The 16190-nt window shown below is 54.3% G+C and overlaps 2 protein-coding genes across 3 annotated transcripts in view; one reads left to right on the forward strand and one right to left on the reverse strand.

The window, feature by feature from the left end:
• Nucleotides 1-5587, forward strand: part of GABBR1 (gamma-aminobutyric acid type B receptor subunit 1) — a 24934-nt gene extending 19347 nt beyond the window's left edge. The window contains exons 15-23 of one of the 2 annotated variants that reach the window (XM_032399106.1): nucleotides 80-230; nucleotides 670-802; nucleotides 1859-1975; nucleotides 2064-2171; nucleotides 2516-2609; nucleotides 3183-3310; nucleotides 3793-3921; nucleotides 4057-4251; nucleotides 4520-5587. In XM_032399106.1, the coding sequence (XP_032254997.1) occupies nucleotides 80-230; nucleotides 670-802; nucleotides 1859-1975; nucleotides 2064-2171; nucleotides 2516-2609; nucleotides 3183-3310; nucleotides 3793-3921; nucleotides 4057-4251; nucleotides 4520-4693 (1229 nt within the window). In that variant the 3' untranslated portion in view covers nucleotides 4694-5587. The remainder of the gene's footprint in view (nucleotides 1-79; nucleotides 231-669; nucleotides 803-1858; nucleotides 1976-2063; nucleotides 2172-2515; nucleotides 2610-3182; nucleotides 3311-3792; nucleotides 3922-4056; nucleotides 4252-4519) is intronic. The other variant, XM_032399107.1, reaches the window with a different exon arrangement.
• Nucleotides 5588-12950: 7363 nt separating this feature from the next.
• Nucleotides 12951-13882, reverse strand: LOC116628786 (olfactory receptor 2H1-like). The gene is given in 3 exon segments (XM_032399110.1): nucleotides 12951-13362; nucleotides 13364-13618; nucleotides 13620-13882. Coding segments are annotated over 3 exon segments (930 nt in total).
• Between the last annotated feature and the right edge of the window lie 2308 nt (nucleotides 13883-16190).

The following is a 16190-nucleotide window of genomic DNA, read 5'->3' on the forward strand; positions in this document are numbered from 1 at the left end:
AGCTGACCAGATCCCCCCAGTGCCCTGCAGGAGGGTCTTCCAGCTGACCAGAGCTCCCCTTACCCCTAATGCCATGCAGGAGGGGCCCCCCCGGCTGACCAGACCCTGGTCATCAAGACATTTCGCTTCATGTCCCAGAAACTCTTCATCTCGGTCTCTGTGCTCTCCAGCCTGGGCATTGTCCTGGCTGTGGTCTGTCTGTCGTTTAATATCTACAACTCTCATGTCCGGTAAGTTTCCTTTCTGTCACTGTCCTCCTCTGCCTGCCCCTCGAAGACAGTGAGCATGCCCCTGGCAGGGACTGAGATGAGACCTGTGCAACTGCTGAGGTCGTCGGGGGTCGAGGTGTCCACTCTGACCTATGCTTTCCCAGGGACCGTGACCACCAAAGGGGGAAACCAGACCCACGTCCTATTCCAGCTCCAGAGCAGCTAACCGAAAACTCAAAGTTCTTGGGGTGACAGTGAGGGCTGTACACCGTGTGTGCCACGGGGGTGCTGGGGAGCCCTGTGCACGCACCGCCCGCCCCCGGCCCAGGCTGCACCAGGCGCTCTGCCGCTGCCCATGGCTGCAGGCTGGGCCAGGCCCTGGTGGCTCCGAAGAGCCAGCCTCCCTGAAGAAGAGGTTAATTCTTCTCCTCTCCCTCCTCCTCTCCCGCCTCTGCCCTAGTTATATCCAGAACTCCCAGCCCAACTTGAACAATCTGACGGCTGTGGGCTGCTCCCTGGCGCTGGCTGCCGTCTTCCCCCTCGGGCTGGATGGTTACCACATCGGGAGAAGCCAGTTCCCCTTCGTCTGCCAGGTGAGCAGGAGGTGGGCAGACTCCCCATGGGACGTGGCCCTGCCCTGGAGCCGCTCCTGGAGGCACAGTGCCTGGTCTTTCCTCCCCTGTCCCTGCTCCCCCTGGTCTCTGCCTGGCTGCATCCCTTCTTCCTGACCTCCAGACCTTTTCACTGTGTGGCTCTAGCCAGTTCCAAGGTTGCCATGGCACGCCTCGCAGAGAAGGGGGAGGCTCTGAGGGTGCAGGAAGGGGTCTACACAAAGAACCCTCCAACCCTGGCAGCTTGGCTGTGCTGTGGGGGCTGAGCCCAGGAACTGCGCTCCCAGGGGGAGGGGGGGAAGGACCGAGGTAGAGACTTGACCTGACAGCAGGGGGCTGGGGGCAGGAAGGAGGTGCGTGCTTGGTGTTTGGGGTGTGGGAGGTCCTGGGGCTGTGGGAAAGGCTGGCTTCAGTAGCCATATTTGTGCAGTTCTGTTCTGCTGGTAGGAAACAGGCCCCCGTCCCTGCCCGTCCGTACTCCTCCTTCCTGTGCCCTGTCCCGACCATGCGGCTTGCATATGGCCTTTGCACACACAAGCACACTTCCCCAGAGGCTGTAGGTCCCCCGTGAAACCAGAGAGCAGTGGGGGGGTGGGCGCTAAGCTGCGGGGCAGCATGAGAGGTTTCTGCACAAAGTGCTGTGGGAGCAAAGAGGGAGCTGCTCAGGAGGTAGCTGGACCGGCATTGGAATATCAAAAGATGCGTGGGCTTTCCTCAGCTGGAGGAATTAGGGTGGTCACTCATGTGGCCTGCAGGGACGGAGATACCAGTAGATCAGGTTCGGTGTGGCTGGAGCCTGGGGGAGAAAAGGGCCGAGGAGCCTGGGGGGATGGGCTGGAGCTGTGTTGTGAAGGGTCTGGTGCTGCACCACACACTGGGGGTCCGAAGGGATTCACCCCAGGAGATGGCAGCAAGGTCGCCCTGCTGGCAGAGGAGAAGGTGGGTGGGAGGAAGCTTGCTGGCCCTCTGCACACCCCCTCCGCTCCTGGCTGCACCTCTGTTGCACACGGTTCTGCCCTGCTCCCTCTCCTATCCTAGGCGCGTCTCTGGCTCCTGGGTCTGGGCTTTAGCCTGGGCTACGGCTCCATGTTCACTAAGATCTGGTGGGTCCACACGGTCTTCACAAAGAAGGAGGAGAAGAAGGAGTGGAGGAAGGTGAGCTGCTTCTTAACCTCAGCCTTAGGTCCTTGGCTCTCGGGGTTTAGAGGGTTCCCTGACCTGCCTGTGCTCTGTGTCCATCCAGACCCTGGAGCCCTGGAAGCTGTATGCCACGGTGGGCTTGTTGGTGGGCATGGATGTCCTCACTCTCGCCATCTGGCAGATCGTGGACCCTTTGCACCGGACCATTGAGGTAGCTGTTGAGGGGAGGCACTAGGGGTCTCTGCGCTGCCTGGGGTCTGAGGAGGAAAGCCACTCGTGGAGAGTGCTCTCCAGCCTTCTGCACAACAGCAGCTGTCAGGAGCCCCAGCGCAGGTGGGGATCCAGGTGATGGGGGTCCAGGAAGGATGTGTAGACGTCCCAGGCATCGTGGAAAGCTGGGGGACATGCACTTCCGAGGTGTTCGTGAAAGCACTCCTGAGCCTAGAGTGGGGCCTGGCCTGGGAAAGAGGGGGCAGCGTTGGGGGTCAGGGACTGAGCAGAGGTGGGGCAGGGAGGGTGACCGCCGTCTTCCCTGGGGCCCTATTTCTCCCCTAGACTTTTGCCAAGGAGGAGCCGAAGGAAGATATCGACGTGTCCATCCTGCCCCAGCTGGAGCACTGCAGCTCCAAGAAGATGAATACGTGGCTTGGTGCGTGGGGTGTGGGGGAGGGGTGGGGCGAGGACAGCAGGCTGGGGGACAGAGGGTCTTCGGGAGAAGGGGCAGTGTGAGTGTCCTCTGTGTCACTGTACTGGTCCTTTCTGGGAATGGGGGAGAGTTGGTCTTTTTCCGTGAGGAGCTGGGGGTCTAAAGCAGGGATGAGGCAGACCGGTGGCAGAGCGGCCCATGGGGACAGCCTGACACCATCCGTCTGGTCAGCTCCCTAGGGTGAGACCAGGGCTGTGAGGGCCTGGCTTAGGCCCCTTTTGGCCCCTGAACATTGGTCTGTGACCAGAAGGGGCAAAGCCTCCCCTCAGCCTGGAGGGTAAGGAGGTGAGACGTTGTGTGGCTGACGCCGGCTCTCAGCAGTCTTCTTCCCGTGTCCCAGGAGGAAGTGGTGAGGTCTGGACACACTGGGGGGATGGACAGAGACGGGTGTGCTAGGTCGGAGGGGCCGACTGGAGCTCTAAGCAGGAACAGCAGTAGGTGAAGGACGTGGAGGGCGTAGGGAGGGAGTGGACGCATGGGGTCGTGTTGCCCAGGTGACCGTTTGCTCCGTTCCAGGCATTTTCTATGGTTACAAGGGGTTGTTGCTGCTGCTGGGCATCTTTCTTGCTTACGAGACCAAGAGCGTGTCTACGGAGAAGATCAACGACCACCGGGCTGTGGGCATGGCCATCTACAATGTGGCGGTGAGCCCCGGACGGCTGGCGCTGACCCCAGGGCTGCCGGGGGAGAATCAGCACTGGGTCAGTGGGTGGAAGTTAGTGCCTCTGGTTTGTAAAGCACTTTCCAGTGGGTAAAGCGGACTCTCTTCCCGTGACCACCCATGAAGCACACATTAGTGCCCCCCTACACAGGTGAGAAAGCAGAAGCAGGGAGGTTAGATGGCTTGTCTGTGGTTCCCTGGCTGGAATCTGAGTCAGCTTCCTGCCAGATCTCCCTGACCCTCGATGCTTGGGGACTCTGTGCGTGTGTGAGGATCCTAGGACCTCTGCCTTGAGGGAGGGGTTGACCTGGAGTGGGATGTGGTTTGGGATTCTTCCCGATCTGGAGTTGAGGGTGGCCTGGAGTCTGGACCCTCTTCCGATGGGAAGTTCCCCCAGGACCTGTCCTCATGGGCTCTCTCCTGGGGGAGGAAAGCCTGGAGGTCCCAAACAGGGTCCACCCACAGGTCCTGTGCCTCATCACTGCCCCGGTCACCATGATCCTGTCCAGCCAGCAGGACGCAGCCTTCGCCTTCGCATCTCTTGCCATAGTGTTCTCCTCCTATATCACTCTGGTCGTGCTCTTCGTGCCGAAGGTGAGGCGCCCCCCACTCCTCTGTCCCCGCAGTCCACCCCTACTTCCTGGGACCCTCTCCCACTCCTGCCCTTGGTTGGGGCCCAGCTTGCCCCTCTATTTTCATTCTTTTCGACTCCAACCCACCACCTGCTAGTCGCTGACAGTCGGGGCTCCACCACCTCATGCCGCAAACCTTCGCCCCCAGATGCGCAGGCTGATCACCCGGGGAGAGTGGCAGTCGGAGGCGCAGGACACCATGAAGACGGGCTCATCCACCAACAACAACGAGGAAGAGAAGTCCCGGCTGTTGGAGAAGGAGAACCGGGAGTTGGAGAAGATCATTGCTGAGGTGTGGGGGCGGCGGGGGCGGTGGGGGGTGAGGGGTATTGGCACAAATCTGTGCACAGGGACCTCTCTCCCCTCCCCGGCCCCCCACTCCTCATTTCCCTGGTCCCTCTTTTTCACCTGCTGCCCCCTCTGCTCTTTGGCTCTCCTCGATCTTTCCTGCTGCCCCATTTTCACGTCTGCTGTCCACCCTGGCCTCCGTCCCCCTGTCTTACGCTCACAGCCCACCTTCCCCACATTCTTCCAACCTCTCCCAATCTCTCTTCCTGCAGAAAGAGGAGCGCGTCTCCGAGCTGCGCCATCAGCTTCGGTCTCGGCAGCAGCTCCGCCCCCGGCGCCACCCCCCTACGCCCCCAGACCCCTCAGGGGGCCTGCCCAGGGGCCCCCACGAGCCCCCTGACCGGCTCAGCTGTGACGGGAGCCGGGTTCATTTGCTGTACAAGTGAGGGCCCGAGGGGAGGAGGAGGGGCTGGGGGAAGGCCTCCTCTGTGACTCTGAGGTTGTCTGGGTCCCCAGGACTGTGGAACCGGCGTGTTTTCTCTCGTGTGCTCGCTGTTTTATAGCCACTGTGCCGTCTAGTGGGTGCCTGGCTGCAGCTTCCCTGGCCCCTCGCAGTGCGCCATGCCCCTTCCCCTCCCGCTAGCGCCCTCTCTCCCTACCTGGTCTCCTTCCACTGGCCCACGCCTCACCCCTCCACCAGCTCCGTCCTTCTGGAGTTTCCGGCCTCCGCCCTGTGTGTGCTCATGCTTCCCAACACACGTGCTTGTGTGCATGCGTGCTCACATGTGCTTTCTTCTCCCTCCTGTGCTCCTGTGTGCGCCTTGTCCTCGCCTCCCTCCGGCGCTCTCGTGGCCATTGCGCCCTTTGTCTGCCGCACGGAGGCCTTCCCCACCGGCGCACATCCGTGTTTACCCATGCGTTCTCCCTGTGTGTGCTCATGGCACCTGGGCACCCTCACCTTTGTACCTTAAAATCATTGTATTCTCCCAACAGAGCCAGAGGCACCCACCCTACACGTCATTGTGCACCTTCCCCAATTCCCATCCTCACATGCTTTCTGCTTGAACCCCCCTTTGTGCTCATGTACTGCACTAGGTCCACACTCCCAGTCCTCCTTCCCAGGACTGCTCCCTTTGGTTTTGTGTTTTTCTGGGGGGAGTTAAGGGAGAAGAAATGGGGGCAGGCTTGGGGAGCTGCTTCCAATAGACAGTTGGTGAGAATCCCAACCACAAGAAGGCCCTGTGACAACTGGCACAGACAGATGGAGGCATCCCCTTCATGCCGTGGTGTCTCTTGGGGAGGGATCTCCCCCAGTCTCAATAAACCAGTGAACAATGTGACTCAGCGGCTCGCCCCTTCCTGTGAACAGATTGGGCTTCAGTCCAAGGAGGGAGGCTCGGGGTCTTCATGTTAGAGAAAAGGCACTGGGGTGGAGGGGTGGAAAGAGGGGTTGGGTTGGTCCACTGAGGGCCTAGCAGGGCAAATAAGGACAGGGTTAGGCTGAGACAAGTGATGGCATGAGTGCCTGCAAGTGTGGAGGGGTCCACTCTGGGTCCGCCGACCCGAGCGTCGGTCACTACCGCGTGGAAACAAGTTCCTGATCTCTGTTCTCCGTGGCCTCATTTGTGAAGGTAAGAGCAGACATCCTGCTCATTGCCGTCACGCTGGGTGCAAGGACCGGTGCTCGGACTGTCCTTGGCCCATGGAGTATGCTCGTCCTTGCTAGCCACAGTCAGTCCTGCTGCATGAGCCCTCTGACAGTGGTGGGCACTTCCTGGGAGCCCAGAGGACGTGGCTGCTCAGATGTGAGCCCCCTCCCTCCTAAGAACCAAGAACAGTGGGTGAGACAGCCCATGAGACAGCCTGTGAGGGCTTCCAGCCTGCAAAGTCTGAGAGCTCTGAGCAGCTGGGAAGGAAATTACTGTCCAAGAAAAGAAAGTATTGAGTGCTCAATGAGGGAAAGGAAACTTGCTGAGACTCTTACAAATCTTCATGTCCTCTTAGAGAAGTGTTTCTTTGCAGCTGGACTTTTCTCTTTCCCTTTGGCACTGGTTTTTTTTTCTTAAGCCATTCTCACATTTTTGCAAAAGAGCTGAAGGGTTGAGTGGGTCCATCATCCTGTTCAGGAGCCAGTTTCTGAAATTCCATGAGAGTGCATGCAGGTTAACTGCCAGACCAGTGCTTGAGTCCACTGTGATTATTTGGCTCAGGCCAATTGGAAGAAATGAGTTCCCCTCTTCCCACAGTGGCACATTCCCAAGAAAGGGGGAGATGCCCGTGGATAAGCCTGCAGCCTGGAAAATGAATGGTTGGCTTCAGAACCGCCCTGGGTAGAACCGAAAAGACCAGAATTACCACCTCCAACTTTCTTTGCACTTAGGTGGGGTGTAAATTACAGACAAAGGATCAGAAGTCCTGCTGGGACCCAGGGTGAGCCAGATTTTCTCTGCAAGCAGGACTCAGGAGACAGCTGAAGGAGGGCTGGCAGAGGCCCCCGGGGGAGGGAGGTGGTGAGAGCAGCACCCAGCCGTCCTCCAGCGCCGCCTCTGTCCAGACAGGACTCACCCACAGGCGTGCATCAGCGTCGTCTCCTGACTTTGGAGCACGCCCGGGTCTGGGCTGCGTGTGGGGTTGGCCTCTCTGCCCACTCGGTCACTAGCAGCGCATTTCGGAGGGCTCTGTGCTGTGTTGGTTTTGTGAGAGAGTTCTGATTGGGAGCGCTGCTGGGGCAGGCGTCCCTCTGGGCCCTGGGCTTCACGGGACGCACATTCTCGTCGTGGGAAGGCAGAGTAACTACGGAAGCAGGTCAAGGACAGAAACAAGGTAGGTGGGAGAGCGACCTGGAGTGCTGGTGTGGCAGTCCTCAGCTCCGAGGCTCAGGGCAGCCCTGTAAGGAAGGTGCTGTGTGCTCTGGCATGGAGACTGCAGCTCAGGGACAGGGAACCCCTTGCCCAGGGTGGCACCACTAACGAGGAGTGGAGCCCGCCGGCAAGCCGCGCCTGTTGGGATTTATTGCCGCAGAACCTGTCACCCTAAACGGTAGCCTAAGACACTAACAATTTTTTTCTCCTGGTTTCTGTGGGTCAGGAACTCACACGGGATGGTGGGGAGATGCCCGGAGGCTTGAAGGCTGGGGGTCGGAGTCATGGGAAAGGTCTGAAGATGGGTGGTGGCTGTCAGCTGAGACTTAAGTGGCTGTCGGTGGAGCCCTATGCGTGGCCTTGCTGTGTGGCCTGGGATCCAATGGGGTGTATCCTGGGAGAGACGGGAGGGGAGCCAGCTAGGCTGATGGGTGTCCTTTTTCCAGCGTAGCCTTGGAAGTCCCGTGGCATCACTTCTGCCAAATCCCATTGGTCCAGGCCGTCCCTGGTTCAAGGGGAAGAAACACAGACCCCACCTCTTGGGACGAGCATCGCACTGTAAGAAACCATGTGGGATGGGATAAGTACGCTGTTGCAGCTGCCTTTGGGAAGAATGATCCATCCCCTGCTGTGCTGGTCTGCCTACTCAGAAGCCGGGTCACCCACCTCCTCACACTGCGTGTCTGCACCCCACTCTGATCACCCAGTCTTGCCTGCTGGCAGTCAGACTTTTAGTAGGGGCCTTTACTTCTGGGCAATTCAGGGCCAGCAGCCATCCTACACTAGCTTTTTCTGCCAATGGTGGACCCTCCCACCATCCTTTGTAATTTCAGGCCACTGGGGACTCAGGCTATTGGAGCAGGGAGTTTTGTTCCTTTGCACTTCATGGTCCATTAACAAGGGAAATCAGAGGACAGGCTCCCCACTCCTCCAAACAGCAGTGATTTTCAAAAATACTTCTCCAGTATGGTGTCCCCTTATATGGCCCCCTGGAGCAGGGAAGGAAAGGCTAGAGGTGTTCACAACAGAAAGACAAACACATTTTTTTGTTTTGCTTTTTAAGATTTTATTTATTTGTCAGAGTGACAGAGAGAGAGAGCACAAGCATCAGAGCATCAGGCAGAGGGAGAAGCAGACTCCCCGCGGAGCAGGGAGCCTGACCTGGGGCTCGACACCAGGACCCTGGGACCATGCCCCGAGCCGAAGGCAGACGCTCTATGACTGAGCCTCCCAGGCGCCCCGACAAACACGTTTTTGGACACTGCATCGCACATACATGCGGGACACCCAGTGATGAGTGACCCAAGGGGCCCGTTACAGGTGGGGCTTAACCACTTTAGGCCAAACAGGGAAAGGGTAGTTGAGTGGAGTTAAGGGAGGAAGTCAGGGAAGGAGTGGTAAAGGAGGGTTGCATAGTTCGGTTAGGCAGATTTAAGTCAATGACTTCACCATTGATAGAAGGTGTGAAGATCCCTGTCTCAGGGAGGAAGGCACCTTTACAAATGTGAATTACTTTGCCCTGCTTTTAGAGCTTTTCCTGCCTGGCTGGTCCTCAACGGCCTTGGCTCAAAATAATCCATATGCCAAAGAGGCCTATTTTGGAGGCGTCCGCTGGTACCCTCCCAGGGTACGTGATTAATTCTGCCTAGGAGAAACAGGAGCCTGGCTCTACCAGGGGCTGGAGGCAAGCAGCGGGAGCTGGGCCCTGTGCATTTGCATCTGCTCAGGATTCAGGGAGCCTGTCAGAAGGAGCTGGTGTCCATATTGAGTAGGCAGCTAAAACCCTGAGTCCTTGAATGCTGGCCTTTAAATATTTCCAACGCAAGTGCTGTACTAGGTGGGCAGGTAAGTGCCTGTCCTCGTGGGACCTAATTCTTACAGGCTTCAAGCATTTGTGAGGGATCCCTTTCTCCAGTTCCGTCCAGTTCAGTAGCCTGCATGCACTCCTAAAATAATGCCTACCTTCCTCCTTAATCACTCCGCTCCCTGGTATAACTCCTTCTCCCACAGCATCCCATCCTCATGATGTGGTTTTGGAATATAGGTGAGGTTCGGTGGGGTGAGGTCCCGGGCTGACGACCAAGAAAGAATTCTTGAGACGTCTCTGGTGCAAAATGGTGGTTTAGTAAAGCCCGGGGACAGGACCCGTGGGCAGAAAGAGCTGCTGCCCTGGGGTTGGGAGGGGAGGCTGATTATATACTGTGAGGCTGGGGGAGGTAAGAAAAAGGGAGGTTTCGAGAAAGCTTTCATATGTTAAAGAAGGTTCATAGGAAACCGGAGGCCTTGCCATTGTCTAGTCAAGGTTGTTTTTCCCTCTAGCAAGGCAGTAACATGAAGACAGTTGGGAGCTTCCTGGAGGAACATTACACTCTGCCCGCTTAAAGTCTCTGTCCATGGGCTGCAGGTTATGAGGACATTTAATTCTATCTACATTCTCTTCTGGAAGCTAAGCCGTTGATAGAAATGCTTTGTTCTTGTAGATTGCGAAGACATTTGTAAACTGAGGGACACTCAGGTCTTGCAGGATTGTGATCTTCATTAGTTACCTATTTGTTTTTCCTTGAGGTCAGCCAGGAGTGCCTGAGGAATGTCACATACATCCCATGGGGGGCAGATTGTGGGATGTCAGCTTCCGCTTTGTCCTCAGGTAGCTTTCTGTTCCCTCATCACTCAAGACCGTTTACCACTTTACACGTGGTACATCGGCAAATATTCCATATTAATTTTGCTCCCTCTGCGGTGGTTCAAACCTCTAGGAAGAACCTTCTGTTTCCCACACACCCATGCACTCACGCACTTTGTTCCTTTGGGTTCCTTGTGAGGAGTGATGGGAGATCTCACACAAACGGTGCTGGGAGGCCAGCAGAGGGAGCTGTCGGCCCTACCGCTCCTGGTGACCAGCAGGCCCGACAGGAAGACAGGGAGGGGACCTCGCAGGTGGATACCACTCTACTATTCCAGCAAGATGGAGGGAGCTTTCTCATCCCCCTCCCCTCCCGCCGCTCAGGCAGTGAGGAGCCACCACACTTTGAACCCCCATCCCCGGTTTACTGCAGTGGACTGCTAGTTACTAACAGCCTTCTCCACTCACCCCTTTATCCTTAAAAAAAAAAAAAAAGTGTGCCTCTCCTGTGTTTCCTGGACTTGTCTACTGTTTTGCTGCACTTTGTTTGGCCCAGATTACAATTCTTTTTTTTTTTAATTCCTGAGTAAACCCATCTTGTGCTGGTGTGATAACTGGCAGTTTTTACTCGTAAGGCTAACAGCCTCAAACTCAGTTATTTAAGCTGGAAATATGTCTCTGACCATCTCTATCTTCCCTGCACACTTTGAGGATTATGACTGAGTTAGCATAGATTTTCCCCTGAAGTTTTGAGTAGATAACTTCAGAGGTAGAATTACTTCAGAATGAGATGCGAGTGTTAAACCATGTATTCAACAGGTCAGGTTTCATTAAAACAGTTTCTTTTAGACTGCTTCATATAATTCTCTGTGTACAGAGCTGAAGAACAGGTGCAGGTGAGAGAAAAGGTGGAAGGGGTCATGAGAAAAAGAAATTACATAAGTGATTTGAAAAGTGGGATTAGGGTTAGCAATACTTGTAGGAATGAGATTAGCATATTAATATCAGATGGGGGATCTACATTAAGATCAGGATATAGTCTAATAGGAGGCTGAGGAGACAATAAGATTACCGCACCTGGATGGCTGGGAAGAGTAGGATGAACACAGAGTTAAGGATGCTGTTGTGTGCTGGTGCAGGGAGAAAGTTCCGCCAAAGCCATTTTGTGTTGGGATTAGAATAAAAGTAGGATTTTTCCATTTTCTTATTTCATCAGCATGCACCAAAGAGAATTTGGTGTTGTCATTGCCATGAAAAAGCTGAGACAGCATGTGTGCAATTAGGACCCCCAGAAAGCTCTACGCATTCTTTGGAGAGATTCATTCATTCATTCATAGAATTAATTGAGTGCCAATTTTCTGCAACATTTTGGCCCTTGCCTTCCAGGAGTCTGAAATCTAGTGGGGGATCTAAGCCAGGAACACACACCATGAGCCGTAACAAAATTTCTTCCAAGCAGATACTGTTTCTTGATCACGTGGGATGCTTTGAGGCATTCAATAAACTCTTCTTCCCAGGAAGGAAACCTCCTTCGGATGCAAAATCGGATTAGATATATTTCTAGATGGGGATGATTTCCTCAAAGTTTACTGAGAAGCTGAGACTTCTTACCCGGGTGGTGGAAATACTGTTTCTACCAAAAGACAGGGTTAAGTACACAGAGACTTGAGTCAGCCTCCTGGGGGCAAATCACTGACCTTAAGCTGCTGCTTAAATCTGTGTCTTTGTGCATCTGAAAAAGCTAGGATCTGCTTCATGGTGTTGTGACAGGGATTAAATGAGTCAATATGTGTAAATCACTTTAAATGGTACCTGGAGTGCCCTAATCAATACATAAATACTCGACGATGACAATGTCACCATTTCCATCTGTCTGAGCAGAGTGTGGGACTGATGATGACCTCCAAGAGAAGCCAGGTGCTGTGCCACACTCCACCGGTAGAAGCTGCCAGAGCCCACCTGGTGGACATGTTCCTGCCCAGTCCCCGAGGTGGGGGTGCTCCTGGCTCCGAGATTGGCCTGGAGAGGAAGAGGCCCGCACCTAGGTGACCCGTGGGCGCCGGGGGAAGGAACAGATGGACTGGGGTGACCCGTGGACTCCGGGGAAGGAACGGAGGGACCAAGGTGACCTGTGGATGCTGGGGGAAGGAACGGAGGGACCAAGGTGACCCGTGGATGCTGGGGGAAGGAATGGAGGGACCAAGGTGACCCGTGGACACCGGGGGAAGGAATGGAGAAGCCGAGGTGACCCATAGACGCTGGGGGAAGGAACAGTGGAGCCAAGGTGACCCGTGGACGCTGGGAGAAGGAATGGAGGGACTGAGGTGACCCGTGGGTGCTGGGGGAAGGAACAGAGGAGCCGAGGTGATCCATGGACGCCGGGAGAAGGAATGGAGGGACTAGGTGACCTGTGGATGCCGAGTGAAGGAATGGAGAAGCCGAGGTGACCCGTGGATGCCAGGGGAAGGAATGGAGGGACCAAGATGACCCATGGATGCCGGGGGAAGGAATGGAGGAGACAAGGTGGCCCGTGGATGCTGGTGGAAGGAATGGAGGGACTAAGGTGACCTGTGGACACATTTGGGAAGCAATGCCGGTGCTGAGGTAACCTGTGGTGTGTGCGTGTGTGAGAAATGCAGACACTCAAGTGACTCTCCCCTCTCTCTCCCGAGGTTCCTCAGTTCCTAAGCCTAAGGTGCGGGGACACTTGAGTACCATAAGAGAGGTTGCATGGCTTGGATCTTAGGTCTAAAGTGTGTGTTCTTGGTCTGGTTTCAGAGCTTGTCTGGCCTCAGCTCCCCTCTCCTGCTGTCATTTGGGAGGATGAAATGGATGGACAATGCAAAACACACAGACGGAAGTGGGAAAAACTGGAGGGAGAAGCAAAATGATGTGGCAGGGATCAGAAATGGGGGTGAAACTGTTATGACACATAGTTTAGGCACATCATGGTGGAGGCAAAGACCATTAAAGACAAAATAGAGCAAAGAAGAAATACTCAATCTGAAATCTATCCTGTTTCACATGTTGGTACGCTCCCCTCCTCAGCCCACCTCCAGTCTCTGCCTTACAGGCACACACAAACAGCACATGCACGCACGCACATGGCTATCATCCACCGGCATGGCACAGTGGGGGAGGGCACAGGCGTGGGGAACACAGGCTTCCCGTCAAAAGCACGAGGACCTCCTCTGGACTGGAAAGCACAAGGAGCAGTTCTCAGCTCCCCCTTGTGTCCCTGTCCTTCCCCAGCAACCTCCTGAAGGCCCTCTTTACCTCTTTGTTCCTCAGGGTGTAAATGAGAGAGTTAAGTGCTGGAGTGCCCACAGCATAGAATAGACCAAAGAACTTGCCCCTTTTGCAAGCATAGGAATTTTGGGACTGGAGGTAGACAGCAATCACTGAGCTGTACAAGAGGGTGACCATGGCAAGATGGGAGGAGCAGGTCCCAAATGTCTTTCTCCACCCTTTTGTAGAGTTAATCCTCAGCACTGCCCGGGCAATGGCACAGTAAGACACAAGGATGAGGCTGAGGGGCACAACCAAGATGAGGATGCTGGCAACAGCCATCTGGATCTCATTGTAGGTGGTGTCCCCACAGGACAGTCTGATTAGAGCTGGGACTTCACACAAAATCATCCACCTGCTGGTGGGGACAGAAGGGCAGGCGGAGAGTTGGTGGTGTCCCGACTACTGACTCCTGCAGACTGATGACCCAGGCCCTGGATGCCAGCTGCCAGCACAGGCGGGGGTGGATGATGGTGGTATAGTGGAGAGACTGGCAGATGGCCACATAGTGGTCGAAGGCCATCACTGTCAGGAGGATGCACTCAGTGGTCCCCAGGAACAGAAAGATGAAGAGCTGAACAGAGCAGCCAAGGAAGCTGGGTCTTTGGGCCCCAGAGGTTGACCAGCATCTGGGGGATAGAACTTGTGGTGAAGCAGAGGTCCAAGAAGAACAGGTTAGAGAGGAAAAAGTACATCGGGGAGTGGAGCCTGGGGTCCTGCACGGACAGCAGAATGATGAGGGTGTTGCCCACCAGAGTCAGAAGGTAGGAAGTGAGGACAACCACAAAGAGGATTCTTTCTAGTCCTGGGTGTTCAGAGAAGCCCAGAAGGAGGAAGCCCCCAGGGGAGCTCTGGTTGGCCATGGCTTGTTCCTGCCCTGGTCTGGAGGGATGAGGGCAGTGTGTTCCGAGCTGTCGTCCGAAACCTCACCTGGTACTGGTCAGGTCACAGCAGGCGCACCTTTTTCTTCCCCTCTCCCCGCCAGTGTCCTTTCCCAGGCACACCTCCCTCAGCAGCTCCTTCCCTTCCTGTCCCTCCCGGTCAGTGTGGTCTAGAAGGCTGGGGGCAGCAGGACATGCTGGCAGATGGATGGAGCTGTATGCTGGGGCCTTGGGCTGATGGCTGAGCATAAAGGAAGCTGGTGGAAAGCATGCAGGCGTGAGCTGATTAAATACTTCAGCACCACGTGTATGGAATGCCTCTGTGTCCTGAGTGCTGTTCTAAGTGTTGCATTGTCCCTATGCGTTTGTTGGAAGAACCAGCAAAGTCATGAATTTTTCAAGTGGATTTTCAGATTATAAGCTATCTACTTAGAGTTGATCATTTATCTATTTGTCAGACGAATGTTGTAGAGCTATTTATACTACATATATTCTGTGCATCTTTTTTTTGCAAGGGAGCTTATTAGAGACAGAATGTTGTATCTATGAGAGAGGTTTTCCCTTTGTGTCTAACAACCCCATTCACAGAGCAGTTTGGTTGCCCAAGTTGCTGAGCCAACTGTCTGGCTGGGGGGATTGGTCCACATGCCCAGTCACTGCCTTGACAAGCTTACAGGTAGGAGGCAAGCATGGCCCCAAGCACATTAAAATCATTGAGTTCACAGAAACATTATCAAAGACCCCGAGCTTTCAGGGTCAGGAATACTAGCACACTGAGTGAGGGAATAAGGTCTCTAATAAGGTGAAGGACGAATTTGGGTGGATGTATCAGGGAAAGCATCCTAGAGGAGGTGACTGTATGTTTTCTATAAAAAAGAGGAGCATTGGCATAGAAGGCCAAGTCAGAGATAGGGCAGCTCCCTGGTCTTAGCCGACCGCCAGCATCAGGGAGGGCTTGGGGTGGGGCCGGCTGGCCCAAGTGCCCGGGTAGCCTGCAGGGTAGCGTGAGCATCTCCTAATACAGGTTCCCATCCTGTTGCATCTCTTTTTCCTAGAGATTTCTGCTTCTCTATCTTCCCTGGTTTGTTCTTTTTCACCAATGCTTCTCTCCCTTATAGGACATATTTTAAATTTTTGTAATATTTTTATACATTTAAAAAAGTGTGAGTAAAGCACATCTCTACAGTTTAATGAGTAAGAAAGTCAACCCCTGGCATGACCACGAAGAACTGAGCACATGTTTCAAGTATCTTAGATGCTCCCACGTGCCCACACCCCAGATGGAACCACCATACTGCATTTCTAATTATTCCTTTGTTTTCTTTCTGGAGATAGAGTTTACATAGACCCTTTTTAAAGTGTATAATTTAGTGGTTTTTAGTATATTCACTATTGTGCAACCAGTACTATCAGCCTCCAGAACATCTCATCAGCCCCAAACAAAACCTCATGCCAAGGAGCAGTCTCCCCTCCTTTGCTTTCTTTGTGATAGTCAACTACTGTAACCTAAACAGTAGCCAGCTGTTTTTGTTATTCCTCAAATCTCTTCCTAATCACTTTGTTTGCATTTCTGAATTTCTCATTCTCCTGGTGCTCCCCTCCCTCCTTCCTGAGTTCCTGTAGATGGCCTCTCCTTAGTGACACCTCGCCTTTTCTCCCTTGTTTCTGTCTTTTCCACACTCTCTCATTTACCATTTTGTTCCTGGCTCTTCCCCCCTGACACAGTCATTCAGTGGTTTCTGCATTTATTCGTTTCTTGGGCTCCAGGAGTGCCAGCCAGCAGTGTGATGGGAGCCAGGACATGGGTGGGAGGCCCACTCAAAGGAGTTTGTGATGATCTAGAGCTACTTGCTACGGCTGTTAGTAGCTAGCATGTGTGGAGTGCTTCCTACATGCCTCACAGCTACCCAATCACCTGGATCTCACAGCAACCTTGCAAACAAGATGCTCTTATTCCAACTGTATCAAGAAGTAAACAGTTTCGGAGGTTAAGGAGCATGGCTAAGGTCACCCAGCCAGTAGGTGCCAGGGCCAGGAGTGTAGACCCTGGTTAACTTCCACCCTGGAGCTCCACTGTTGGGGGCCAGGTAGGAGCTGACATCTTGGAGAAGAACAAACTTTCTACTTACCCTCAGTCAGATTAAAATCCCCTCTGTCAACGTGGTAGACCACATTAACAAAAGAAGAGACAAGAACCATATGATCCTCTCAATTGATGCAGAAAAAGCATTTGATAAAAATACAGCATCCTTTCCTAATTAAAACTCTTCAAAATATTGGGATAGAGGGA

The sequence above is a fragment of the Phoca vitulina genome, unplaced genomic scaffold, assembly GCF_004348235.1.
Source record: "Phoca vitulina isolate PV1807 unplaced genomic scaffold, GSC_HSeal_1.0 scaffold129, whole genome shotgun sequence".
NCBI lineage: Eukaryota > Metazoa > Chordata > Mammalia > Carnivora > Phocidae > Phoca > Phoca vitulina.